This window comes from Aureococcus anophagefferens, assembly GCF_000186865.1.
Source record: "Aureococcus anophagefferens unplaced genomic scaffold AURANscaffold_35, whole genome shotgun sequence".
Lineage (NCBI taxonomy): Eukaryota > Pelagophyceae > Pelagomonadales > Pelagomonadaceae > Aureococcus > Aureococcus anophagefferens.
Window position 1 is genome coordinate 128,639 of NW_008705593.1, and position 24,801 is coordinate 153,439.

At 72.2% G+C, this 24,801-nt stretch overlaps 9 protein-coding genes across 9 annotated transcripts in view; 3 read left to right on the forward strand and 6 right to left on the reverse strand.

Annotated features, from left to right (window-relative positions):
• AURANDRAFT_67233 (hypothetical protein) overlaps positions 1-430 on the reverse strand; it is a gene marked incomplete at both ends in the record, with an annotated part of 5,036 nt that extends 4,606 nt beyond the window's left edge. Inside the window, one exon of the mRNA XM_009042711.1 lies at positions 41-430. Within this exon, the coding sequence (XP_009040959.1) occupies positions 41-430 (390 nt within the window). The remainder of the gene's footprint in view (positions 1-40) is intronic.
• A 2,979-nt stretch (positions 431-3,409) lies between these two features.
• Positions 3,410-4,907, reverse strand: GS5 (hypothetical protein; the record flags this gene model as incomplete). Its single annotated transcript, XM_009042710.1, has 2 exons — positions 3,410-4,451; positions 4,510-4,907. The coding sequence occupies 2 exons, from the start codon at positions 4,905-4,907 to the stop codon at positions 3,410-3,412; spliced, it is 1,440 nt and encodes a 479-aa protein (XP_009040958.1).
• A 53-nt stretch (positions 4,908-4,960) lies between these two features.
• Positions 4,961-5,908, forward strand: AURANDRAFT_70392 (hypothetical protein; the record flags this gene model as incomplete). The annotated part of the gene is made up of 1 exon (XM_009042650.1): positions 4,961-5,908. The coding sequence occupies one exon, from the start codon at positions 4,961-4,963 to the stop codon at positions 5,846-5,848; it is 888 nt and encodes a 295-aa protein (XP_009040898.1).
• A 1,140-nt stretch (positions 5,909-7,048) lies between these two features.
• On the reverse strand, positions 7,049-8,977 carry AURANDRAFT_32720 (hypothetical protein; the record flags this gene model as incomplete). Its single annotated transcript, XM_009042709.1, has 3 exons — positions 7,049-7,564; positions 7,667-8,108; positions 8,187-8,977. 3 exons carry the CDS (start codon positions 8,975-8,977, stop codon positions 7,049-7,051), a joined length of 1,749 nt encoding a protein of 582 aa, XP_009040957.1.
• Positions 8,978-9,709: 732 nt separating this feature from the next.
• On the reverse strand, positions 9,710-11,137 carry MAT3-1 (hypothetical protein; the record flags this gene model as incomplete). Its single annotated transcript, XM_009042708.1, has 1 exon — positions 9,710-11,137. One exon carries the CDS (start codon positions 11,135-11,137, stop codon positions 9,710-9,712), a length of 1,428 nt encoding a protein of 475 aa, XP_009040956.1.
• A 136-nt stretch (positions 11,138-11,273) lies between these two features.
• Positions 11,274-13,659, forward strand: AURANDRAFT_72541 (hypothetical protein; the record flags this gene model as incomplete). The annotated part of the gene is made up of 3 exons (XM_009042651.1): positions 11,274-11,755; positions 11,806-12,943; positions 13,072-13,659. Coding segments are annotated over 3 exons (2,207 nt in total), but the record flags the coding sequence as incomplete, so codon positions are not given.
• A 474-nt stretch (positions 13,660-14,133) lies between these two features.
• Positions 14,134-14,775, forward strand: AURANDRAFT_67237 (hypothetical protein; the record flags this gene model as incomplete). The annotated part of the gene is made up of 1 exon (XM_009042652.1): positions 14,134-14,775. One exon carries the CDS (start codon positions 14,134-14,136, stop codon positions 14,773-14,775), a length of 642 nt encoding a protein of 213 aa, XP_009040900.1.
• A 536-nt stretch (positions 14,776-15,311) lies between these two features.
• Positions 15,312-17,162, reverse strand: AURANDRAFT_67238 (hypothetical protein; the record flags this gene model as incomplete). The annotated part of the gene is made up of 1 exon (XM_009042707.1): positions 15,312-17,162. One exon carries the CDS (start codon positions 17,160-17,162, stop codon positions 15,312-15,314), a length of 1,851 nt encoding a protein of 616 aa, XP_009040955.1.
• A 2,527-nt stretch (positions 17,163-19,689) lies between these two features.
• AURANDRAFT_32654 (hypothetical protein) lies at positions 19,690-20,418 on the reverse strand (the record flags this gene model as incomplete). Its single annotated transcript, XM_009042706.1, has 1 exon — positions 19,690-20,418. A coding segment is annotated over one exon (729 nt), but the record flags the coding sequence as incomplete, so codon positions are not given.
• Positions 20,419-24,801: the final 4,383 nt, after the last annotated feature.

The window sequence follows — 24,801 nt, forward strand, 5'->3', positions numbered from 1 at the left end:
CNAGGCGCGCGAGGCGCGTGAGGCGCCAGGTCCAGGCGACGGACGCGAAGGCGAAGCCCGCGCCGAGGCTCGCGAAGAGGAAGCCGTTGCCGAGCGCGCCCGCGACGCTGTTCGCCGTCGCGGGCGTCGACACGCGCGCGAAGACGAGGACGACGGCCGAGATGACGCTGAGGATGACCTGGCTCCACCAGGAGCACCAGCCCACGCGCCAGAGCGCGAGGGACCGCCGGTTCGCGGGCAGCGTCGCCGCCGCGATGGCCGGCGCCGACGCCATCTCCGACGCCGCGGCGTCGATGGCCTGGCCGAGGCCGCCGTCGTCCTTGGCCGCCGCGCGGAGGCGCGGCGCGTGGCGACGGTGTGCTGCTGGGACGACGAAGCCGCTCGCGGCGGCGAGGAGGCCGCAGACGAGGAGGCTGCGAGACGCCACCATCGTGACTGCCTCCGATTCTTGTGGTAATTCACCGCGCGCGCCGTCCGCGGGCAGCCGAACCGCGCCGTCGCAAAGCCGAGAGATGGAGCCATCCGGCGCGGACAACCCCGTGAACCGGGCCTACGAGCAGTGGCGCGCGCGGACGCCGACGGTGTGCCGCTGCTGCGCCCTGGGCCTCGCGGGCGCCTACGGCCTGTCCTGGGTCGCGGACCTCGGCGGCCTCCTCGCGACGACGCCGTTCTACGTCGTGCGGCGCTACCAGGTCTACCGCCTGCTCCTGTCGCCGCTCGTGGGCAACTCCCTCCTGGGCGCGCTCTTCGGCTGCCTCGCGGTCGGCGACGGCGTCGGCCCGCGCCTCGAGCAGAGCCTCGGGTCCGTGCGGCTGCTGTGGACGCTGGTCGCGGCGACGCTCGCCGTCAACGGCGCGTTCTGCGGTCTGGCCTACGCCGCGGCGGCGGCGGGCGCGCTCGACGCCGTGCTCTGGACCGGCGACGGCGCGTGGGCCGCCGTCCTCGCGCTCGTGACGCTCGAGTGCCTCTCGGCGCCCGAGGCGACGCGGCGGCTGCTGTGCCTGCCCGTCGCCGTGCCGCGCGTCTACTACCCGGCGGCGCTCCTGGGGCTCTTCTCCCTCTTCAACGGGGTCCAGCTCGACCTCGCGCTCGGTGTCGCGTACGGCTACGCGGACGACGCGGGCTACCTCGCTCTCTTGAAACCGTCGCCGCAGGCCGTCGCGCGCTGCGAGGCGTCGCCGTTGTTCGCGGCGCTCGCCGGCGACGCCCACTTCGTCGCCGCGCGCGCGGCGCTCGGCGCGGCCGCGTGGGTGCCGCTCGCGGACGACGCGGCCTGGGCCGACGCGGAGGCGGGCGAGCCGCGGCGGCCGAGCAGCTTCGGCGGCGTCGTCGAGTCCCTCCGGTCCGCCGTCATGCGCCGGCCCGCCCTCGCGCCGGGCGACGCGGCCTGGGGCGACGCGCCCGGCCGCGTGCTCGGCGACGCCGCGGGCCCGCCGCCGGCCGCGGCGATCCCGGCGGCCGCCGCCCACGACGGCGCCGCGGCGCCGGCGCGGACGTCCTCGGGCAACCGCGCGGCGCTCCTCGCGGCCGCGGAGCGGCGCGCGACCCACGCGGACACGTAAAGTTCAACGAACCGATGGAGCAGCTAGAGTTGCGTACCTCAGTCAGAGAAGCAGTACATATATCAGGAGCCACCCACGGACAAAAGATTCGAACCTCACGCCGAGGTGGGTGGGTGGGTCCGGAGGCCTGGTTTGGAAAATCTACAGTGTACTGATGGGTACTTGTAACGCGCGCGCGCGCGCGCGGTCATGACCCGCGGTGCCGCGGCTGACGGTCGCGCGGCGCCTCGGCGACGTGTCTTCACGCCGCTATCGTCGTCTCTGGGCAAGCGCCGCTTCTCGCCGCGGCGAGTCGAGCGGCGCGGGTGCCCGTTCTCATCGCAAAGTGGAGATTGGACCGCGCAGCTCCGCGACACGAGAGAGCGCGCGCGCGGAATCGCGCGCGCGTTGTGGCGATTTTGCGAGCGGCAACTTGAAGGCAACTAACGAAAAGGGAGGTCCCTGATTGGCCAGGAGGTGGGTGGGTGGGTGCCGGGCGCGCGATCGAAGAACCCGGCGTAGGGTACCCCAACTTTTATCCCGGGCCGCTCCTGCATATATATATATATACTGGTATGGCCGCCGTCGTCGTGGCGTCCCGCGAGGAGGGCGTCGTCGTGGCGTCCCGCGCCGAGGAGCCGCGGACGCTGGGCGCGCCGGCGCGCGCCGAGGAGATGGGCCAGGCGACGTCGACGTCGAGCGGCGCGGCGAGCTGGCGCTACGTCCAGGGCTCGTCGGCCCAGGGCGAGAACGCCCAGGGCGAGGCGGGCAAGTCCATCAACGCCAAGGCGTTGGACGGGACGGCGCCCGAGGCCATGTCGACGCTGCTGCACGCGGCCTACGGCTCCGAGAACTACCCGAACTACCTGCTCAAGTGGGACAAAGCCAAGGTCGACGGCCACGTCGCGGCGCTCGAGGCGCAGCTCGCGCGCGCGAGGGCCGCGCGCGACGCGCTCGCGGCGCGCGACGCCTACGTGGCGACCTACGCGCCGAAGCACGCGTACCTGCGGGCGCCGACGGCCGAGCGCGCCCTCTGCGCGTCCGCGCGCGCGGCGCTCGCGGGACGAGGCGACTGGGCCGTGCGCGCCGAGCTGCCCGGCGACGTCTTCTCCTTCCCGCTCCTCCGCGAGGACTTCTGCCGCGACGTCGCCGAGGAGTGCGCCCACTACCTCGCCTTCCGCGAGGCCTGGGTCGCGGCGCGCGGCGGCGAGGCGCCGCCGGGCACGCTCCGGGAGCGGCTCACCGTCGCGGAGGTCGGGCTCGGCGCGCTCGAGGGCTTCCTGCTGGAGACGCTCGGCCCCCTGATCCGCCGGCTCTTCCCGGGGCCCGCGCGCGGCCGGCGTCTTTCTTACGAGTTTTTTGCACCGCCGACGCCGCCCGCCGCAGGTCGGCGCCGTCGACCACGCGCACGCGTACACGGTCGGCTACGGCGCGGCCGAGGACGCGGCGCGCAACGTGACGCGCCGGGCGCTCATCCCCCACACGGACGACGCCGAGGTCACGCTCAACGTCTGCCTCGGGGCCCAGTTCGCCGGGGGGCGCCTCAAGTTCCACGGGCTGCGGACGCCGGCGACGGTCCACCCCATGGACCTCCCGCGCGAGGACGAGCTCGCCTACGCCCACGAGCTCGGCCGCGCCGTGCTCCACCGCGGCGCCCACTTCCACGAGGTCGAGGACGTCACGTCGGGCGCGCGCCACGTCCTCATCTGCTGGTTCAAGTCCTGGGCCGCGTACCGCGCGAGCCACTGCCCCTGCTGCCTCAAGTTCCGCCGCGACGTCTGCGTCTGCTCGCCGTCCTGGAACTGACGCAGGCCGCAGCGCGGGGGCGTTTTTTGTAAGTGCCGTCTGGACAAGCGCCGTTACGCCGCTCAGCAGTCGAGGTAGTGGTCGAACTCGAAGGGCGACAGCGTCGCGGCGTAGTCGGCCCAGTGGGCCCGCCGGAGCTTGAGGTAGCTGTCGACGAACGCGTCGCCGAGGCCCGCGCGGAGCCCCGCGTCGCCGTCGAGCGCGTCGAGCGCGTCGCGGAGCTCCGACGGGAGGGGCGTCGCCGCGGCGACGGCCGCGCGCGCCGCCGGGTCCGCGGCGTCGAAGAGGTTGAGGTCCGACGGCGGCGGAAGTACCATTTCGCGCTCGAGGCCGTCGAGGCCCGCGGCGGCGACGGCCGCCGCGGCGAGGTAGGGGTTGCAGGACATGTCCGCGAGGCGCAGCTCGAAGCGCCGGTCGTCGGGCACGCGCACGAGCGCCGTGCGGTTGTTGCCCGCCCACGTCGCCGCGTTCGGGGACCACGTCGCGCCGCTGGCCGTCGACCGCGCTCCGAGCCGCTTGTAGGAGTTGACCGTCGGGTTCGTGAGCGCGGCGACGCCGCGGACGCTTTCCAGTACGCCGGCGACGAAGGACGACGCCGCGGGCGAGAGGCCGTGGGGGCCCGCGCCGCCGCCGGAGACGTTCGCGCCCGTGGACGCGTCGTGGAGGCTGCAGTGCGCGTGGCAGCCGCTGCCCGTGAGGTGCGCGAAGGGCTTGGGCATGAACGTCGCCCGCAGGCCCCGGGCCTCGGCGAGCGACCGCACCATGTACTTGAAGAAGACGACGCGGTCCGCCGTCGCGAGCGCGTCGTCGAAGTCCCAGTTGATCTCGAACTGGCCGTTCGCGTCCTCGTGGTCCGCCTGGTACGGGCCCCAGCCCAGGGCCTCCATGTGCTCGCACAACTCACCGATGAAGTCGAAGCGCCGCATGAGCGCGTGCGCGTCGTAGCAGGGCTTGCCCTGCGTGTCGAGCGCGTCGGCGACGGCCGGCGGGCCCTCGCCGCCCAGCAGGAAGAACTCGCACTCGACGCCCGTCTTCAGGGCCAAGCCGCGGTCCTCGAGCTTCGCCAAGACGCTCCGGAGCACGTTCCGCGGGCCGTGCGCGAGCCTACCGGGCGCGTCGGTGACGATGTTCAATCTCTCGAAAGTCGCCACAGCCGCAGGACGCTGGCGCGAGCTCGGCGCCCTCGTGGACGAGATCGCAGGCGAGCCAGCCGACCTCGGGCCGCCAGGGCAGCGGCGCGAGCGTCGCCGCGTCGGGCATCGCGAGGAGGTCGCCGGTCGTCGGGTCTATGTCGAGGTGCGCGGCGAAGCCGGCGAAGCCCGCGCCGCCGGACGCGATCTCGCCAATCCTTGCGGCCGGCACGAGCTTGCTGCGCTGGACGCCGAAGAGGTCGACCCAGGAGCACTGGTAGAACTTGAGGCCGCAGGCCCGGCCGCGGTCGTCGATCTCTTTCGCCGCGGCGATCTGCTTTGCCTCGTCGAATGGGACGACGGAGAGCGCGCGCGCGCTCACCGTTGCGTGCTTGCTGGCGCGCAGGCCGTGCCGCAACAGGATGGCCATGCCTCGCTTTCGTGAAAAAGTGAAACTTCACAAGGATGGCTGTGGCAAATATGATGCGCCGCGCTTTTTCCACGACCTACCGCAGCCTCCCGCGCCTCTCGACGACGCAGCTCGACGACGCCGCCGTCGCGGCGTTCGCGCGCGACGGCGCGACGTGCCTGCGCGGCCTCGTGCCCCCCGAGTGGGTCGCGGCCCTCCGAGAGGGCGCGGAGGCGAATTTGGCCAAGCCGGGCCCGCTCTGCGACGAGCACGCGGCGGCGCAGGGCACGTCGGGCCGCTTCCACGACGACCAGTTCCTCTACCGGCGCTGGGACGCCTTCGACGAGTTCGTGCGGCGGTCCGGCGCGGGCGCGGTCGCCGCGCGCGCGATGGGCTCGAATACGGCGCACATCTTCTACGACCAGCTCTTCGTCAAGGAGCCGGGCACGTCCGCGCCGACGCCCTGGCACAACGACACGTCCTACTGGCACCTCGCGGGCGACCAGATCATCTCGATCTGGGTCGCGCTCGACACGGTGCCGGCGGACGCGGGGCTCGGCTACGTCCGGGGCTCGCACAAATGGAACCTGCGCCACCGCGTGACGAACTTCTCGGGCGACGCCCACAGCGACCGCAACACCTACGGCGGCGCCGACGCGCTGCCGCCCGTGCCCGACGTCGGCGCCGTGGCGCCCGGGGACCTGCTCCGCTGGGACGTCGAGCCGGGCGACGCGCTCCTCTTCTACAGCGCCATGCTCCACGGCGCGCCGGGCGTACCCGCCGACTCGCCCCACCGGCGCCGCGGCTACGCGACGCGCTGGTGCGGCGACGACGTCACCTTCGTCGACCTCCCGGGCACGATGAACACGGGCTGGAAGGCCGCGGGCTTCGACAACGGCCTCGCACAGGGCGCGCCCATCGCCTGCGACCTCCACCCGGACTGCGCCCGCGCGGGCGCGTGAGCGAGGGGCGGCGTACGTTTCTCCGAGCGTATGTTGAAGATAAAGTGAAGAGATGGTGAAGAATAGCTGATCTCGAGCTCGACCGCGGCCCTGCGCGCGGGCACCGCAGCTCCTCGACCGCGGACGCGCACACGCGAACAGCGGCTCCACGACCGCGGAGCGCGCAGGCCGCGCACCGCGGCTCCACGCGTCGGCACGATCGCTCCCAACGCCAAGTACACGAAGATGGCCGGGCGGACGGGCATGGACGGCGACCTCGAGGGCCTGCTGACGAAGCTCAAGGCCATCCAGGTCCAGGTCGGCGGCGGGAAGCCGACGGCCCAGTCGCGGGAGGCCGAGGCGCGCGGCGGCCGCGGCGTCGACCGCTTCCTCGACCTCAAGGAGGCCATGATGGCGTCGCTCAAGGACATCCGGCGCATGGCGGCCGAAAACGTCGAAAACCCGACGGCGAACCCGAAGGAGCAGATCGCGCTCGACGCGAGGATCAAGCGGAGCCTGCGGGGCCTGACGGAGGACTGGCACGACCTCGACGGCCTCGTGCAGGCGGAGCTGCGCAAGCGCAAGTCCAAGTTCGACGCCGACGAGCTCGCGACGCGCGAGGAGCTCGTGCTGAGGCTGTTGCGGGAGATCGACGACGTCAAGGCCGCGCACCGCGCGGGCTACGGCGACCGGAGCCGCGGGAGCGCGCCCGTGGACCGGGGTCTCGTGTCCAAGGAGGACTGCGAGCTGTTCCGGCCCGCGGAGCCGCCGGCGGGCGGGCCGGCCGGCGGCGCCGCGCGGCCGCGCGAGCAGGAGGCCATCACCGAGGAGCAGCAGCAGCAGCTCCAGGCCATCAAGGAGCGGGACCGGGGCTTCGACGACCAGATCGGCGAGATCGGGCGGGGCATCGAGACGCTCGCGGACATCGCGAACGCGCAGAACGAGGAGGTGAAGAAGCAGTCGGTCATGCTCGAGGACCTGGCCGCGCGCATGGACAACGTCCACGACCACGTGACGAACGTGAACATGAAGATGAAGACGACGCTCGACGAGGTCGGGCGGAGCTCCGACAAGCTCTGCGTCGACGTCATGTGCCTCCTCTTCCTCATCGGCATGATCGTCGTCATGTACCAGCTCATGGTTGCCTGACCCCCCCGTCGTTTTTGGCGCCGCGCTAATCCCGGGCGACGAGCGGGCGGGATCCTAGTGGCGGCGGCGTCCCTAGTTGACGTGCTGCATGATGTAGTGGAGGGACTCGACGAAGCGCTGGACGTCGTCGTGGAGGACCTCGATGACGGCGCTGTCGAACCAGTCGTGGGCGACGTCGGCCTTGATGTGCTCCGCGGCGAGCTTGAAGGCGTGGGCGAGCCGGTTCTTGGACGCGCCGCGGCTGCTCGACACGCCGACGACGAGGAACGTGTCGCGCCGCTCCGCGAGGACGACGAGGGGCTTGTCCTTGTCCGCGGCCCACTTGCCGTTGTGCTGGTGGACGCCGAGGAGGAAGAGGGCGAGCTTGCGCACGGCGAGGGGCTTGGCGAAGACGTCGGACGTCGCGGACGTGATGTAGGCGTAGCGGAAGTGGCGGAGCGTCGTGATCTCCTTCTTCTCGACCATGGACACGGCCTGCTGGACGACGGAGCGCTGGAGGAGCGTCGCCGCCCGGATGCCCTGCGCCAGCAGGGCGCCGTCGTCGGGCAGGCACGCGTCGTAGGCCTGCCAGAAGCCTTTGAGGAAGCACTTGCGGTCGTAGGCCCGCCGCTGCCGCGCCTCCCGCGCCGACGCGTCGCCGTTGGCCGCCAACGCCCCCGGCGGCGGCGGCGCGTTCTCGTCCGGGAGCACGTCGAGCGCGTGGCCCTCGAGGAGCGCCTCGACGATCGCCGCGGCGTCCTGGGCCGAGACGACGTCGCCGGACGCGGACACGCGGTGGAACGACGTCGTGAAGGGGTCGTCCAAATCGTAGGCCGGCCCCTGGTCCCGCAGGCGCTCCTTCATGGACGCGCGCTGGGCCTCGGAGAGGAACGCGAAGCGCTGCTTGCAGTGCTCGAGGCTCAACCCGATCTTGGCCAACAACTCCTGGAGCTTCCGCTTGCCGTCGGCCTTCCACACGGACAGGCGCGCGGCGACGTAGTTCGAGTAGTACATGGCGTCGAAGAGGGGCCAGTGGCGGTGGAGCATGAACCGGAGCTCCTCGGCCTCGAACGTCACCGTGCCCGGCGGCGCCTGGTAGCCGCGCCCGGGCACCGCGAGTTCCGCGTCGCCGGGCCCCGCGCCCTCGGCGCGGCTCGGCCGCGCCAGGGGCCCGCGCCGCGCGTCGACGTGGCGCAGCTGCGCCGCGAAGTACGCGGAGAAGTCGTCGTACGCGTCGTCCGCGATGCGGAACTGGCCCCGCGCGAACGTGAGGCCCAGGGCCGCCAACCACAGCTCGGCGTGCTCGCTCCGCGCGACGCCCTCGCCCAGGGCGAAGAGGAGGGCGGAAGACGGCGGGCCGTCGTAGGTGCCGTCGTAGTACGCGCGCACGCGCCGCTTCCGCGCGCCGGCGGCGTCCTGCGACTCGCGCTTCGCGCGCTTCTCCGCGCGCCGCGCGTCGCGCGCGGACCGCTTGCGCGACCCGTCGTCGGAGTTGTCACCGTCGGCCTCGTCGTCGTCGTCGTCGCCGCCGTCGCTCTCCTCGTCGCTCTCGGACAGGTCGTCGTCGCTGTCCATGAAGTCGCCGTCGAGGTCCTCGCCGTCGGACGGGCAGTCGCCCGCGTCGAGGGGCTCGGCGTCGAGGACGACGACCCTGCCGCCGCTGTGGACGTTGCGCAGGTGGAAGGGCCGGTGCGAGTCGACGACGAAGATCGTCGCCGCGCCGCCGCCGAAGAGCGCCTCGAGGTTCACGGTCCCGCCGCAGTTGAGCATGACGACGCTCCGGATCTCGCTGAACGCGTCGGCGACGTCGACCGTCGCCGCCGCGACGTCGCCGTAGCCCGCCACGGGCGTCACCTTGAAGGGCACGTTGTCGTCGCGCAGGAGCCGCGTCAGGATGTGGCAGCCGCAGACGGCGTCGCAGTCCGGCGCGACGAGGATGAGCACCGTGCAGGCGCCGCCGGCGCAGGCGCTCTGCTTGATCGTGTTGTACACCTCCTCGAAGCGCTCCCGGCCGATGAGCATGGTCGGTCGAGCGTCCGGCGCGCGCGGAGGCGACAAGGAGGCCCGCGCAGGGAGTCGCGGGTTTCTATTCTAGGTCGCCGCGCGCTTCGCCGAGTGCGCGCGCTGCGGCGTCGGCGGTGCGTGCCCGCGAAATACGCCGAGGGTCCGCGGCGCGTGAACGGCGACGCCCTCGAGCTGCGCGCCGACTTGTGCCAACGACGCAAGGCGGCACCGGGCTTGGCTCGGCTCGTTGTCGATTGATTTTTAAAATCTCGCGAGCTTGGCCGGGGTCTGCCCGTCGATCGCGAGGCCTCCGTCTGGACCGGGTCGCGGCCAAATGTCCGAAATTAGGCGCGCACCCCGCGCTCACAGGCCCATGCGCCCCAGGAGCATAGCCTTGAGAATGCGCTTCGCGTCCGTCACCTTCCAGTCGACGTCGCGCTCCTGGAGCGCCTTCCGCAGCTGCGTGACCGTCATCTTCTCGACGTCCGCGAGCGTCGGCGGCAGGGCGTCGACGAAGCCGAAGAAGGTGTGGCCGCAGTGCGTGCAGCGGGCGCAAGGCGGCACCGGCTAGCGCGGGTGCTCCCGTTTGAGAGAGTTCAAAATCTCGCCGGGGGTCTGTCGTCCGGACTTTCGACCGAGGTCTCGACGCAAGGCCTGACGCATCTCAACGCCCTGCTCTCAAAACACACATCCCCCACCAGCAAAGCGACGCACACCCCAGGACTCAAAGCTACGGCGCTTGCTTGTGCTTTACGCGTCCTCCTTCGCGTCGTCGCCGCCGATGACCTTGACCTTCTTCGCGGGCGAGGGCACGGGCATGGCGGAGCAGACGGACTCGACGAGGCTCTTGCCCGGCGAGGCCGGCGCGTTTCGCTTGGCCGGGGACGGCTGGGGCGTCGGCGGCTTCGGGGGCTGGGGCGCGCCCTCGTCCTCGTCCTCGAAGATGTGCTCGCCGACGCACCAGACCTGGAGGAAGTTGTCCTCGCTGACGGAGGCGCAGAGCCAGCGGTCCTCCTCGGAGAGGGAGAACTCGGAGACGGCGGCCTTGTGGCCGCCGTGCGCGAAGACGAGCTCCGGCGGCGCGTCGTCGTCGTCGTCGTCGCCGGCGCCGTCGCCCGGCGGCGGCGGCGCGCGGCCGACGCGCGAGACGTCGAAGAAGGTCACGCGGCGGTCGGCGCCGGCGGCGGCGAAGACGTCCGTCTCGTGGGGCGACCACTGGACCTGGAGCACGTCGCCGTCGAAGTTCTCGAAGACGTGGAGCGGCTCCGCGAGTTGGCGCATGTCCCAGAGCTTGACCGTGCGGTCCGCGGAGCCCGTGAGGAAGCGGAAGAGGGACGCGGGCGCCGCGTCGTCGCCGGCGAAGGTCGGGAACGCGATCGCGTTGACGTCCGCGGCGTGCGCGCCCGCGCGCGCGAGCGCGGCGCCGTCGGGCTTCCGCGTGTCCCAGAGCTTGACGGCGCGGTCGTCGCCGACGGCGCCCAGCGTCCAGGGGTCGCGGGGCGTGAAGGCGACGTCGGAGAGCGCGACCTCGGACGCCTGCGCGAACCACGACGGCGTCGTCGCGTCGCCGGCGGCCGCCGCGACGTCCCAGCCGCAGAGCGTGCCGTCGTTGGCCACCGTGTAGAGCTCGCCGGGCGCGTGGGGGTTCCAGGCCAATCCATAGCCCTCCTCGCCGTGGCCCCGGAGCATGATCGCCGGGCCCCGCTTCGCCGCGCCGGCCTCGGCGGCCGCCTTCTCCGTGTCGAAGACGCAGCACGCGGCCGCCGCGGGCCGCGTCGCGATGAGCGTCGGCCGCTGGGGGCAGTGGCGCGCGCGGTTGACCTCGCCCCCGGGGTGGGCGAGGCGCAGCACGACCTCGCAGGTGTCGCGCCCAAAGTCCTTGGACGTGTCGATCTCCGTGTCGACGTCCGGGAGGTCCACGCACGCGATCAAGAGCTCGTTGCCCTCGTCGCCGTCCGTGTGCGTGCCCAGCAGGAGCTGGTGCCGGTTCCAGCCCTCGACGGGCGACTCGAGGAAGCCCGGGAGCCACTCGCAGGTCAGCGACGGCCACTTGAGCCGCTTCGCCATGCACACGTCGTAGATCTGCGGCGCCGCGACCATCCAGTTCTTGTACTCGTCCTCGATGCGCTGCTTGAGCTCCAGGCCCGCGCCCACCTTCGCCGGCTTCGGGGAGGACATCTTTTGGTCTCGGCTCGGTGGCCTTTTTGAACCGGCGGTGGCCTCCACCCTCGATGAGTCGAGCTCACCCTAGTTAGGGCTGACTGCAAGGCGGAGCCGCTCGATCGATCTGCTCGATCGGCAGCCCCACACAGTTATGAGCGGCCTCTACCCGCAGGTCGCCGAGCTCGAGGCGCAGAACGCGGCCCTCGGCGGGAAGGCCGGGGGCTACAGCGACGAGCGGGGCCCGCTCGTCGCCGAGGCGCGGCTCCAGGTCGCCAGCGACGACGGCCGCTGCGCCGGCGAGCTCCACAAGAAGGGCGGCACGCGCAGCGGCCTGCTCAACCGGCACAACTGGTCCCTGCGCACGTTCTGGGTGCGCACGGAGCTCGCGGACGGCGAGAACTACGAGCTGCTCTACTTCAAGGGCGGCCCCGACTACGCCAAGGGCGCCGCCGCGCTCCGGAAGGCCGCCAAGGGCAGCCTGCCGCTCGCGGGCTGCACCGTCGTCGAGGCGTCGACGGGCCACCGGTCCAAGGGCGTCGGCTTCGAGTTCCAGCTCTTCGGCGCGCGGAGCGGCGCCTTCGAGATGTACGCCGAGACCCTCGAGGCGCGGAGCCGCTGGTGCGAGACGCTCCGGTACGTGTTCGCGGCCGCGCGCGACGACATGTAACCCGCGCATGCGCTAGGTACGTCATCTCCGTCGCGAACGCGCGCGCGCGCTGGCTCCAGGGCGAGCGGTCCGCGTCCCTGGGCCTCGCGGCGCAGCTCGGCGGCCTCGAGGCCGAGCCGTCGACGGCGGCGCTCGCGGGCGCGGTCAAGGTCAAGGCGAAGAAGGACAAGGCGGGCACGCTCTTCGCCGGGAAGAAGACCAACTACTCCGCGGCGGCGACGACCTTCCAGCCCGCGGCGGACCCCCGCGACGACTCGGACGACGACGACTACGCAGCCGGAGCTCCGGCGGCGCCCGACCTCGGCGACGGCGCGACCTGCGCCCTGCGCGTCGAGGTCGACGCCGACGCCTACCCGCCCCAGTCCGCGGCGCGCGCCGAGTTCCTCGACGCGTTCGCGCGCGACGTCGCGGAGGCGCTCGACGACGACGATTTCTCGTACGACGGCGAGGCGGAGCCGCTGCGCGTCGCGCCGGCGGACGTGCGCGTGCTCGGCCTCGCGCCGGCGCCGGAGCTCGACTGGATGTGCCTCGTCGAGTTCGAGCTCTTCCCCGGCGGCGGCGGCGGCGACGAGAAAGCGTACGAGGCGGCCGACCGCGCGGCGACGCGCGGCGCCGCGGTCCGCAAGCTCGCGGCGCTCGTCAAGGACGCGGACTCGCCGCTCTACGAGGGCGACGTGGCGTGCTTCGTCGACCGCGACTTCACGGCCGGGCTCTTCGGGGTCGAGGAGGCGGCGCCCGCGAAGGCCGAGGCGCCGCCGTCGCCGGACCCCGCGGTCGCCGCGGTGCTGGCCCGCTACGACGCGGCGCGCGCGCCGCCGTCCCGCGCGAAGCCGGGCTGCGTGCCGCCGCCCTTCGGGAGCGGGCGGAGCGGCGCGCGGCGCGACGACGTCACGTTCACGGTGTACGTGACCTACAAGGGCCTCCGGAAGCCGCTCCAGGTGCTCAACCCGACGAAGTGCCGCCGCGTCAAGTGCTGGGTCTGGCCCCACGACGTCCTGGCGGCCCTGGGCCTCGGCCGCGGCGTCGCGGGGCCCTGGACGGCCGCGCGCGCGCTCAAGCCGACGACGCTCGGCGGCCGGGCCGTCACGGCCGGGGCAGGACAAGAGAGCGAAATTCCCAACTTCAAAGGCTCCTATCTCGGCCGTTTTCCACTCGTTTTGGCTGATTTTTGGACGAGCGATCATCTCTCGGAACGGCCTCGACGCGTGGATGCTTTTTCCGGAACGCGCGCGCGCGGAACACTCACGTTGAAGCGACGTTGAATCACCCTTGTGCTGCCCAGGTCACGGCGCAGCTCGCGACGGAGATCCCCTTCCTCGACGTCGGCCCGCCGGCGCCGCCGGGCATCCCCCGGCTCAAAGCGCTCCAGGCGTCGCGGCTCCACGCGGGCAGCGACTACGAGCTGGTCGTGGACGACTCGCGCATGGACGCGTTCGACCGCATCTCGCCCAGCGAGCGCGCGGACCTCGAGGCGAAGCTCGCGGCCATGCCCGGCGCCGTCGACGACGGCGCGCCCGCGGCGGACCTCGCGGCGGACTTCAAGGCGCGGTGCGCGGCGCACGCGGAGGCGCTCGACGCGAAGCTCGCGCGCCTCGTCGAGGACGGCGAGGAGGACGGCGAGGGCGGCGACGTGTCGCTCACGGACGCGGAGATCGCCGCCGCCGAGGCGCTCCACAAGGCCCACGCGCGGCGCATCAAGGACGCGGACCGCCGCTTCGCGGACCTCGTCGACCACGCGGCCGTGGCCGGCACGGTGTCGAAGATGGACGCGGCGCTCCTCGAGGTCGCCTGGATCCAGACGACCCTCGACCCGGCGAAGATCAAGCTCTTCTAGGGAGCGCGGGGGTGTCTAAGGACGGCGCTCGGCGTCGACGGGGCGCGCCGATTCGTCGACCTTCGGGGGGCTCGTGTGGAACCTCGGGTTCATCACGCGCCCGATTCGTGCTTCAAACCCAGAAGGCGACGCAAGTGCACCTGCAGGTCGCGCGATCCAGCCGCCGAAGCCGCGACAGACGCCGGCCCTTCGCCCCGGCCCGACGCCCGCGCCCACGGCCACGCCGAGGGGGGACGCCCGAGGCCCCGAGCGCACGAAAGCGTCGTGGCGAAGGAGTCTTGTTAGGGAAACTTCCAAGCGATATCAATGAACCTCGCCCCGGGCGACGGTTTCTCCGAGACGGGGACCATGTCGCCGACGCGGCCCGAACGGACCATCGCAGACACGGAAATGCGCCGAAATTCCGGCCGCTCTGAGACGCCCCCCGTGGGCATCGACAACCTGCGAAATCGCCGGCGCAAATCGCGCGACGAAAAACAGGAGGAGGACACGCCCGATCGCATGGAGGGCATGGCGCTGAGCGCGAAGAAGAGCCCCGGGGGCGTGAGCCTCCGGAGCCTCACGGAGTCGACGAAGTCGCGGACGAACGAACTCGACTTGTCGGCGCACGCGAGCTTCGACCTCATCACCGTGCCGTCCCTCGACGCGTCGGACGCGCCCGCGTCCCCGGCCCACCTCCTCGTGCGCGAGACGTCGCCGTCGTCCGTCGCCGACGACGACATGGACGGGTCGCGGACGAAGACCAAGGGCGGCGTCGTGCTCGGGCGCCAGCGGTCCATGTCCGGCAGCGGCATCTCGGCCCTGCTCGACGAGTCCGGCGGCCGCGCGCGGACCTGGTCCATGTCGTCGTCCATGGACGGCACGTCCTGCAAGTTCGCCGGCGGCGTCTTCCTCGCGTCGCGCGGCGCCGGCGGCCGGCACCGCTGCGCCGACAATTTCGGGAGCCTCGGGAGCCTCTCGCGACCGAACCTCCCGGCCATGGGCGGCGCCCCCCCGGCGCCGGGCGACGCCCTCGTGTCGCCGAGCGCCGTGCGCGGCGGCTTCCGCCTCGACCCGCCGGCCCTCGGCGGCGCGTTCATCAACGCGCCGGCGCGCGGCGCGCGCGCGCGCGGCGCGGACGACCTCGACGCGCCGAGCCACGGCCGCCGCTGAACACGAAATAACACCCCGAAGAAACCAAATGACCAACCACATGATGACCCCCCCGAAATGACGCTCCGGCGACCCAAACCTCCGTGCCACGCACGGGCGCCCCCGCCGCCGGCGCAGGGTAGCGATGCGACCTGAAATCACCCCCCGACGCCCGGTGAAATCTTCTGTCCGCGGCTTTGATTAATTCGATGTGCCGGGATTACCTACTCTATACGTAACGAACGCGCGCGCGCGCGCGCGTGCAAAATGGACGGGAAATGGTCCAATTTCCTTGAAAGTCGACAAAATTGCGAGCCGAAAGACGAGAATCACCCGGCTTTGATGCTTCTTGAATACCAGGGACTGTGAAACCCAAATGTAGACGTGTTTTTTGGGCCCCTGCCAGGTAGAAATTTTTTCGTTTCTTCAACTTGAAATTCAACAAAAAATTGATTTCCCCACATTCTTTGATTTATTGGCCCTGTGGAGCCGTACCCCGGTGAATTTCAAAAACGGAACGCGACCCTGCGCCGGCGCGCCATTTTTCACGTAACCCACTACTCGCTAATGAGCCCCTTGAGCCGCTCGCAGAGGGCCGTCTCGTCCTGCTTCGACTTCTCGCAGGCCTTCCAGTGGGCCTTGTGGGGCTCGCCGAGCGCGCGCGCGAGGAGGTCGCGGCCGAAGTGCAACGGCGCGAAGCGGTCCGGCGCGTCCTTGGCCTGGACGCAGGCGAGGCGCGTCTTGGCGCCGCTGTCGCCGTCGTAGACGTCCAGCAGGAAGACGCGGGCGTCCGCCGGCGGCAGGAAGGGCCCGTCGACGGGCGCGAGCGCGAAGCGGCCCCGGTCCGCGGCGTCGCGGAAGTCCGCGAGGAGCTTTGCCGCGTCGCCGTCGCCGCGCCGCGGCACGGGGATGACCTGGCGGTGCACGTGGTAGACGCCCTTCTTCGTGTCCGCGACGCGCTCGAACGCGACCGTGTGCGCGCCCGCGAGCTTCGCTCGGAACGTCGCGGCGAGGCCGTCGGCCGTCGCGTCCATCTCGTCGCGGACCGCCGGCTCCAGGCCCGCGCGCGTCGACGCGTGGGCGATGGGCACGACGAGCGCGTGGGCGTCCACGAGCGGGCCCTTGGGCTGGCAGACGTAGCACGCGTCCTTGACGGCCGCGACGAGGTGCGTCTCGCACCCCGGCGACGCGAGGCAGAACCAGCACTCGCGCCGCGCGTCGTCGGGGTAGCGCTGGGGCGCCGCGTTCGCCGGCGCCGTCGCCGTGCCCCAGTCCACCGTGAGCCGCCGGCCGTCGATCGCGAGGCCCGCCGCGAGGAGGCGGTCGAGGGCTTTCGCGGCGTCGTCGCGCGCGCCAAAGTCGGCGAAGCCGTAGCCCTTGCCCGGCGGCGCGCGCGCGCCCGCGAGGTCGACGTCGCCCAGGGCCGCGCGGAGCGTCTCCGCGAGCTTGGCGTCGTCGCAGTACGGGGGCAGGCCGCCGACGAAGAGCGTCGTCGACGCGCCCTCGTCGCGCCGCGGCCGCTTCCCGCCGCCGCTCACGTCGCCCCAGCGCAGCGCCGACGGCGCGTTCTTCCGCTTCGCCGAGTCGCGCGCCTCGTCCGCGGCGAGCGCGGCCATGCGCGGCGTCGGCGCGACGGACGGGCCGAGGCACACGTAAGGCGAGTCCGTGCAGCCCGCGGGCTCCGCGGCCAAGGCCGCGAGCGCGCAGTAGGGGATGGGGTCGACGTCGACGGCGTGGAGCCACTTGCGCCGCTTGTCCTTGGACTTGGCCGCCTGGCCGAGAGCGACGAAGCGCGTCACGTGGCTCTTGCGGTGCGCGGGCGGGTCCCTGGCGTTGCGGTAGGGCGCGCGGGCCCAGAAGGCGCCGTGCGTGCCCGCGAAGTGGTAGCGCGGCCGGCAGGCGACGGCGGCCTCCGCGACGCGGTCGTCGCCGACGGCGTGCGCGTAGACGCCCAGGTCCCGGAGACTCGCGACGGCCGCGTCGTCCGCGCCGACGTCGCAGCCCCGGGGCCAGTCGGAGCTCAGGAAGACGTCGCAGCCCATGAAGCCCGGCGCGCCGCAGGCGTCCAGGAGACCCGCGACGGACCCGGCGCCGCCCGCGAACGCGACGGACATCACCTTGGCGCCGGACCCGCCCGCGCGCTCCGACACCGTCGTCACGCCGCAGGCGCCGAGGTACGTCACGTTCGGGCCCAGGGAGTCGCCGGCCGCGACGGCGCTCCCGGCGGGCAGCTCGAGCACCCAGGTCGGCACGGGCGCCTCGGGCACCTCCGTGACGGCGTCGCCGGCGAAGAAGGCGCCGACGCAGAAGAGCGCGTCGAAGGGGCCGTTCGCCGCCTCGATCTTTGCCACCCGCTTGAAGGTCTCTTCGAAGCGGCCCTCGACGTCGCCGCAGCACAGGATCTTCATCGTTTTTGCAGGACCTCGATCAGGCCTCCATCATCTCGCCGATGGGTTCACAAAACCGATGTTGCCGAGATGTTGCCGCACGCCCGCGCCGCGGATCGATCCGCGCGGGATGGTCGCGCGAGACCTTAGCTCCGCCCGCCTGTGGATCCGCCCGCCTGTGGACGCTTGAAGTACGTCGTACGCAACGTGGATAGCAGTGCGAGAGAAACGATATGACGTTGACACTACCGTCGTGGATGCTAGATAGCGACGACGAGGGCGAAGCAGCTGAGGCCGACGAAACCGCTGTATCCGCGCAGCGCAAGCGGCCCCGGAGCCTTTTGGACTCGAGCAGCGACGAGGAGGAGGATGTGAAGCCCGTGGTGGCGCCGCGCGCGACCGCGTCCGTCAAGGCGGAGCCCCGCGGTTTGTTCGACTCGAGCAGCGACGAGGAGGACGCCGAGGAGGACGCGTTGGCCACTCATGCACATGGGTGGCCCATGTTCGCCGCGGCCCCGGTCAAGGCGGAGCCGGGGTCGGCGCCCTGGGTCAAGCCGGAGCCGGGGTCGGCGCCGTCGGTCAAGGCGGAGTCGGCGCCGTCGGTCAAGGCGGAGTCGGCGCCCTCGGTCAAGGCGGAGCCGGCGCCGTCGGCCAAGCCGGGGTCGGCGCCCTCGGTCGAGGCGGAGGACGACGAGGACGACGTCGTCGAGGGCGAGACGGTCTCCGCGGAGGAGCGCGCGCGGCGCAGCCTCGCCGAAGCCGAGGACTTCATCGACATCTCCTCCTCCTCCGACGACGACGCGTCCGACGACGACGACTTCTTCGACGACGAGCCCGCGGCCAAGCCGGAGCCCGCGCCGAAGGTCAAGCAGGAGCCGCGGTCGCTCGAGGAGCTCCAGCGCCACCTCGCCAAGGCCGCGTGCGCGCTCAAGGCGCGGAAGCACGACCTCGACGACAAGAAGAAGATCCTGCGGGACGCGCTCGGCAAGGTCCACGAGACGATCCAGGCGGCCGCCTCCGCCGCGGCCGCCGCCGCCGCCGCCGCCGCCGCGTCCTCCTCCGACGAGTCCTCCGACGACGAGGCCGCCGCGCCCGCGGAGCCGAAGCCGCCGGCGGGCGTCGTGCGGGGCGCCGTGACGCAGAACGTGCGCCGCGCGCTGGCGACGATCCCGGAGGCGGCGCCCGCCGAGACGCCCGCGCCGCTCCAGCCGCCGACGCGGACGGAGGCCATCCTCAAGGACTGCATCCACTGCCTCCACACGCGCGACCTCCGCGCCGCCTTCTGCGCGACGAAGTTCCTGGCCTCGCTCGCGCGCCACGGGTCGACCTGGATCCGCCAGCACGCGGCCCGGCGGACCCTCGCGGTGCCGATGCCCGTCGCCGTGCCGCCGTCGCCGACCTTCGGCCTGCCGCCGCCGCCCGCGTACGCGCCGCTCGAGGCGCCGCGCGACGCCGGCGCCTTCGGCCCGGCGGCGCCGGCCGCGTACATCCCGGTCGACGACGAGCCGGTCGACGACGACGCGAGCGACGCCGACGCGAGCGACGACGACGCGAGCGACGACGAGCTGGTCGACGCCGACGCGAGCGACGACGACGCGGCCGCGGACCCGGCCAGGGGCGAGCCGGGCGACGCCTTCGGCCCGCCGCCGGCGGCCGGCGAGGAGCCGCCCGGCGAGGAGCCGGGCGGCGCCGACGCGCCGGCCTTCGAGAGCGACGTGCGCGACCTGGTCCTGAAGACGAACGCGAGCGCCGGCGCCAAGGAGGCGCTCGTCCGCGGCGCCGACGCGACGGGCGAGCTGCTCGCGCGGGACCGGCGCGCCTTCGACGCGCGCGTCGAGCTGCGGTCCGAGACGCGCCGCGGGCGGCTGGACACGGGGAGCTCCCGCTGGTTCAACCGGCGGGGCTTCTGCGTGCCCGCGGACGAGCGCGCGGCGCTGGACGCGGCGCTCGCGCCGTTCCAGTGCTGCGCGTCGTCGGTCTCCGAGGGCCCGCATCCGCCGCTCGTCTTCGAGGGCTGGGGCGTCGTGAAGAAGAAGTCCGTCGCGCGGGTGACCATCACGTTGCGCGGCCGCGGCGACCGCGACCGCGTCGATTTGGACTGCGATCTCGCCGTTCAGATGGCGTCGACGGTCCGCGAGCTCCGCGAGGTCAACCGGCTCTTCGCCAAGGTCAAGGATGGCCTCCGCGCCTTTGAAGGCGAGACGATCGCCGTGGGACAGAGCGCGGTCAAGGTCGGCTACTCCCGCGCGGCGGAGCTCGGCGAGGTCATGAAGGTCGACAAGGACGCCTTCTGGCGGCTGCCGGAGGAGCTCCAGCGCCGCGTCGTCGACGCGGGCCTCGTCCAGCTCCGGTCCGCGAGCGCCCACGACCGCGTTTACGTCGCGCGGCCCGGCGACCCGGCCTCGAAGAAGGCCAAGCTCACGGCGACGGTCTACTACGACCGGCTCAGCTACGAGACGTAAGGCTTAAGTCGTGATGCAACTGATCTGCGGAGCTTGGTCTCTTAGGCGACGCGCGGCGCGGCGCGCGGCCGCCGGCGCGTCGGCGCTCACGCGTCGGACGTGGACTTGTGGTGGTCGTCGTCGATGGTCGAGTAGAGGTGGCCCTCGGAGGAGAGGAACTCGACGATGTGCTTGACCTGGTTGAGGTCCATGGCGAGCGAGCTCGCGACGGAGTTGACGTTGCAGCCCTCGTCGCCCGTGCCCTCGGTCGTGTAGAAGTTGAAGACCTTGGTCTGGTCCGCGGTCATGCCGCCGTCGCCGGACGTGTCCATGGCGTCGGCGGAGACGCGGCCGCCGGACGGGTTGAAGGCGCCGAAGGCCGACGCCGGCGCGGCGGCGCCGCCGCCGCCGGTCTTGATCGCGTTCGTCTGCTTCGCGTGCGAGTAGATGGCCTCGAGGTAGTGGTGCGTGATCTCGTTGAAGTCCTCGATGGGCCGCACGTCGTAGGCGGAGACGTTGAGCTTGCCGTTGTACTCCTTGAGGCCGCCGATGACGCAGACGTAGGAGCCGTTGACCATCTTCTCCGCGCGCTCCTCGACCGTCGCGCCCGCCTCCTCCTGGTTGACCCACATGGTGCACTCGAGCATGCCCGTCTGGTCCTCGATGGTGTAGACGTGCTTCGTCTCCTTCTTGTCCTGGCGCAGGATGTTGCCCACGACGCGGACCTGGTTCACCTCGCGGCCGTCGACCGCGAAGCCGTCGTCCTCGCCCGCCGCCTTCGTCGCGGACAGCACCTGCTTGATCGTCATGGGGATGAGCGACTGCTTGTCGCGCGCCTACGGAGATTCGGGGTGTGTCGCGGCGGCGGCGCGGCGCGCGCGCGCGCGCATCTGCGGGGGCGGCGGCGGCGGCGCACCTTCTTCTCGCCCTTGTCGCCCTGGCTCGCGCCGCTCTGCGACAGGAAGCCGCCGCCGCCGGCGTAGCCGCCGCCGCCGGCGTCGCCGTTCTGCGCCTCGTACTCGTAGCCGCCGTAGCCGGACATCTTTCGCGCGTGCTGTGGTCTGGTGTGGGCCGCCGGCGCGAGCTCGAGCTTTGAAAAACTCGAGAGCAGTCCCGGACAGCGAGATCGTTCACGAGGCACCTTTAGCTCGCGCGCACGTCAAGTTGCCCCGCGAACGGTTGGGCAGCTTCGAGCTCCGCAGGCCCCGCACCGTCGTGCGGCACCGGCGGCCGCGACCATGCCGGCGCGCGGCGGCGAGGAGGTGCGCCGCGCCGCGTCCGAAACCACGCCACCGATGCGACACGCGCGCGACCGCATAGGTGCTCATCGACGATTTCAACACGGGCAGCAAGGCGCCGAGCCGCGTGCCGGCGCGGTTCCGGAACCGCGTGCCCGGCGAGCGGCCCCGCGCGCGGAGCCCCGGCAGCACCGTCGGCGGGCGGCCGCGGCCGCGGCCCAGCGCCGTGTCCACGGGCCGCGCGCGCGCGCCCAGCCCCGGCGCGGTGCGGAAGACGCTCGACCAGTCGCCGGACCCGCGGAGCCGCGGCCGCGCGGGGTCCGACGACGGCCACGACAGATCGCCGCGCGGCGGGTCGACGTCCTTCCGCATGGGCGAGGCCATCGAGGCCAAGTTCAAGGGCGGCAGCGCCTACTTCAAGGGCAAGATCGTGAGCGCGAATCCGGACGGGACCTACGACATCCGCTACGACGACGGCGACGAGGAGCGCGCCGTCGCCGGCCACAAGATCCGCAAGCCCGGCGGCCGGAGCCCCGCGCGCGGCGCGTCGTCGGGGGACCGGCTCCGCGAGGGCGACAAGGTCGAGGCGCGCTACCGCGGCCGCGAGAAGTACTACCCGGGCAAGATCGCGCGCGACCGCATGGACGGCACCTTCGACGTCGACTACGACGACGGCGAGAAGGAGACGCGCGTCGAGGAGCGGCTCATCCGCAAGAAGGACGGCGGCGGCGGCGGCGACGCCTTCCGCGAGGGGCAGAAGGTCGAGGCCAAGTACCGCGGCCGCGAGAAGTACTACCCGGGCCGCGTCGGCCGCGACCGCGGCGACGGCACCTACGACATCGACTACGACGACGGCGAGAAGGAGACGCGCGTCGCGGCGCGCCTGATCCGCGAGCGCGACGGCGGCGGCGCCCGGAGCCCCGCGCGCGGCGCGTCGTCGTCGTCGGACAAGCTCCGCGAGGGCGACAAGGTCGAGGCGCGCTACCGCGGCCGCGAGAAGTACTACGCGGGCAAAATCTCCCGGGACCGCGGCGACGGCACCTACGACATCGACTACGACGACGGCGAGAAGGAGACGCGCGTCGAGGCGCGCCTCATCAAGAAGAAGGACGGCGGCGGCGGCGGCGGCGGCCGGGGCGACTCGTTCCGCGAGGGCGAGAAGATCGAGGCGCGCTACCGCGGCCGGGAGAAATACTACCCGGGCCGCATCAGCCGCGACCGCTTCGACGGCACCTACGACATCGACTACGACGACGGCGAGAAGGAGACGCGCGTCGAGGCGCGGCTCATCCGCTCCAAGGACGGCGGCGGCGCCCGGAGCCCGTCGCGCGGCTCGTCGTCGTCGGACAAGCTGCGCGAGGGCGACAAGGTCGAGGCCAGGTACCGGGGGCGCGAGAAGTACTACCCGGGCAAGATCTCGCGCGACCGCGGCGACGGCACGTTCGACATCGACTACGACGACGGAGAAAAGGAGACGCGCGTCGAGGAGCGCTTGATCCGGAAGAAAGACGGCGGCGGCGGCGGCGGCGGCCTGCGCGAGGGCGCCAAGGTCGAAGCGCGCTACCGCGGCCGCGAGAAGTACTACCCGGGCAAGATCAGCCGCGACCGCGGCGACGGGACCTTCGACATCGACTACGACGACGGCGAGAAGGAGACGCGCGTCGAGGAGCGGCTCATCCGCGCCAAGGACGGCGGCGGCGGCGGCGGATTCGCCAGGGGCGACAAGGTCGAGGCCCGCTACCGCGGCAAGGAGCGCTACTACCCGGGCAAGATCCTCCGCGACCGCGGCGACGACACGTTCGACGTCGAATACGACGACGGCGAGACGGAGACCCGGGTCAAGGCGAGCTACATCCGCTCCAAGGACGGTGGCGGCGGCGGCGGGGGCGGTGGCAAGCTCCGGGAAGGCGACAAGGTGGAAGCGCGCTACCGCGGCCGCGAGAAGTACTATCCGGGCAAGATTGCGCGCGATCGCGGCGACGGCACGTTCGACATCAACTACGACGACGGCGAGCGCGAGACGCGCGTCGAGGAGCGCCTCATCCGCGCCAAGGACGGCGGCGGCGGAAGCAGCGACAAGATCCGCGAGGGCGACAAAGTCGAGGCGCGGTACCGCGGGCGGGAGAAGTACTACCCCGGCAAAATCACGCGCGACCGCGGCGACGGCACCTTCGATATCGACTACGACGATGGCGAGCGCGAGACGCGCGTCGAGGAGCGCCTCATCCGCAAGAAGGACGGCGGCGGCGGCGGCGGCGATAGCTTCCGCGAGGGCGAGAAGGTCGAGGCGCGCTACCGCGGCAAGGAGCGCTACTACCCGGGCGAGATCCGCCGCGACCGCGGCGACGACACCTACGACATCGACTACGACGACGGCGAGACGGAGACCCGGGTCAAGGCGAGCTACATCCGCTCCAAGGACGGCGGCGGCTCGTCGTCGTCGGACAAGCTGCGCGAGGGCGACAAGGTCGAAGCTCGATACCGCGGCCGCGAGAAGTACTACCCTGGCCGCATCGAGCGCGACCGCGGCGACGGCACGTACGATGTCTACTACGACGACGGCGAAAAGGAGACGCGCGTCGAGGAGCGCTTGATCCGCAAGAAGGACGCGGGCGGCGGCGGAGGCGGCAAGCTCCGGGAAGGCGACAAGGTGGAAGCGCGCTACCGGGGCCGCGAAAAGTACTATCCGGGGAAGATCACGCGGGACCGCGGCGACGGGACGTTTGACATCGCCTACGACGACGGCGAGCGCGAGACGCGCGTGGAGGAGCGGCTCATCCGCGCCAAGGACGGCGGCAGTAGCAGCGATAAAATCCGCGAGGGCGACAAGGTCGAGGCGCGCTACCGCGGCCGCGAGAAGTACTACCCAGGCAAGATTAGCCGCGACCGCGGCGACGGCACCTTCGACATCGATTACGACGACGGCGAGAAGGAGACGCGCGTCGAGGAGCGGCTCATCCGCAAGAAGGACGGCGGCGGCGGAGGCGATAAGCTTCGAGAAGGCGACAAGATCGAGGCGCGGTACCGCGGCCGCGAGAAGTACTACCCGGGCAAGATCTCTCGCGATCGCGGCGACGGAACCTACGACATCGACTACGACGACGGCGAGCGCGAGACGCGCGTCGAGGAACGACTCATTCGCTCCAAGGACGGCGGCGGCGGCGGCGACAAGCTCCGCGAGGGCGACAAGGTCGAGGCCAGGTACCGGGGGCGCGAGAAGTACTACCCGGGCAAGATTAGCCGCGACCGCGGCGACGGCACGTTCGACATCGACTACGACGACGGAGAAAAGGAGACGCGCGTCGAGGAGCGGCTCATCAAGAAGAAGGACGGCGGCGGCGGCGGCGGCAAGCTCCGCGAGGGCGACAAGGTCGAGGCTCGGTACCGCGGCCGCGAGAAGTACTACCCGGGCAAAATCGGCCGGGACCGCGGCGACGGCACCTACGACATCGACTACGACGACGGCGAGAAGGAGACGCGCGTCGAGGAGCGGCTCATCCGGCCCAAGGAGGGCGGCGGCGGCGGCGACAAGTTCGAGGTCGGCGACAAGGTCGAGGCGCGCTACCGCGGCCGCGAGAAGTACAACCCGGGGAAGATCGGGCGGTGCCACAGCGACGGGACCTACGACATCGACTACGACGACGGCGAGCAGGAGAAGCGCGTCGAGGGGCGGCTCGTGAAGGCGCGCGAGGCGAAGCGGTCGCCGCGGCGCGATTCCGCGCGGCGCCGGTCGCCGTCGCCGCCCGCGCGGCGGTCGCGGTCGCCGCGCGCGGACCGGGAGCGCGCCCGGGAGCGGTCGCGGTCGCGGTCGCCCGTGCGCCGCGAGCGGAGCCGGTCGCCGCCGCGGTCCCGGGGCGCGTTCAAAGAGGGCGACCGCGTCGAGGCGCGCTTCCGCGGCCGCGAGAAGTACTACCCGGGCAAGATCCGCACGGACCGCGGCGACGGGACCTACGACGTGTCCTACGACGACGGCGCGACGGA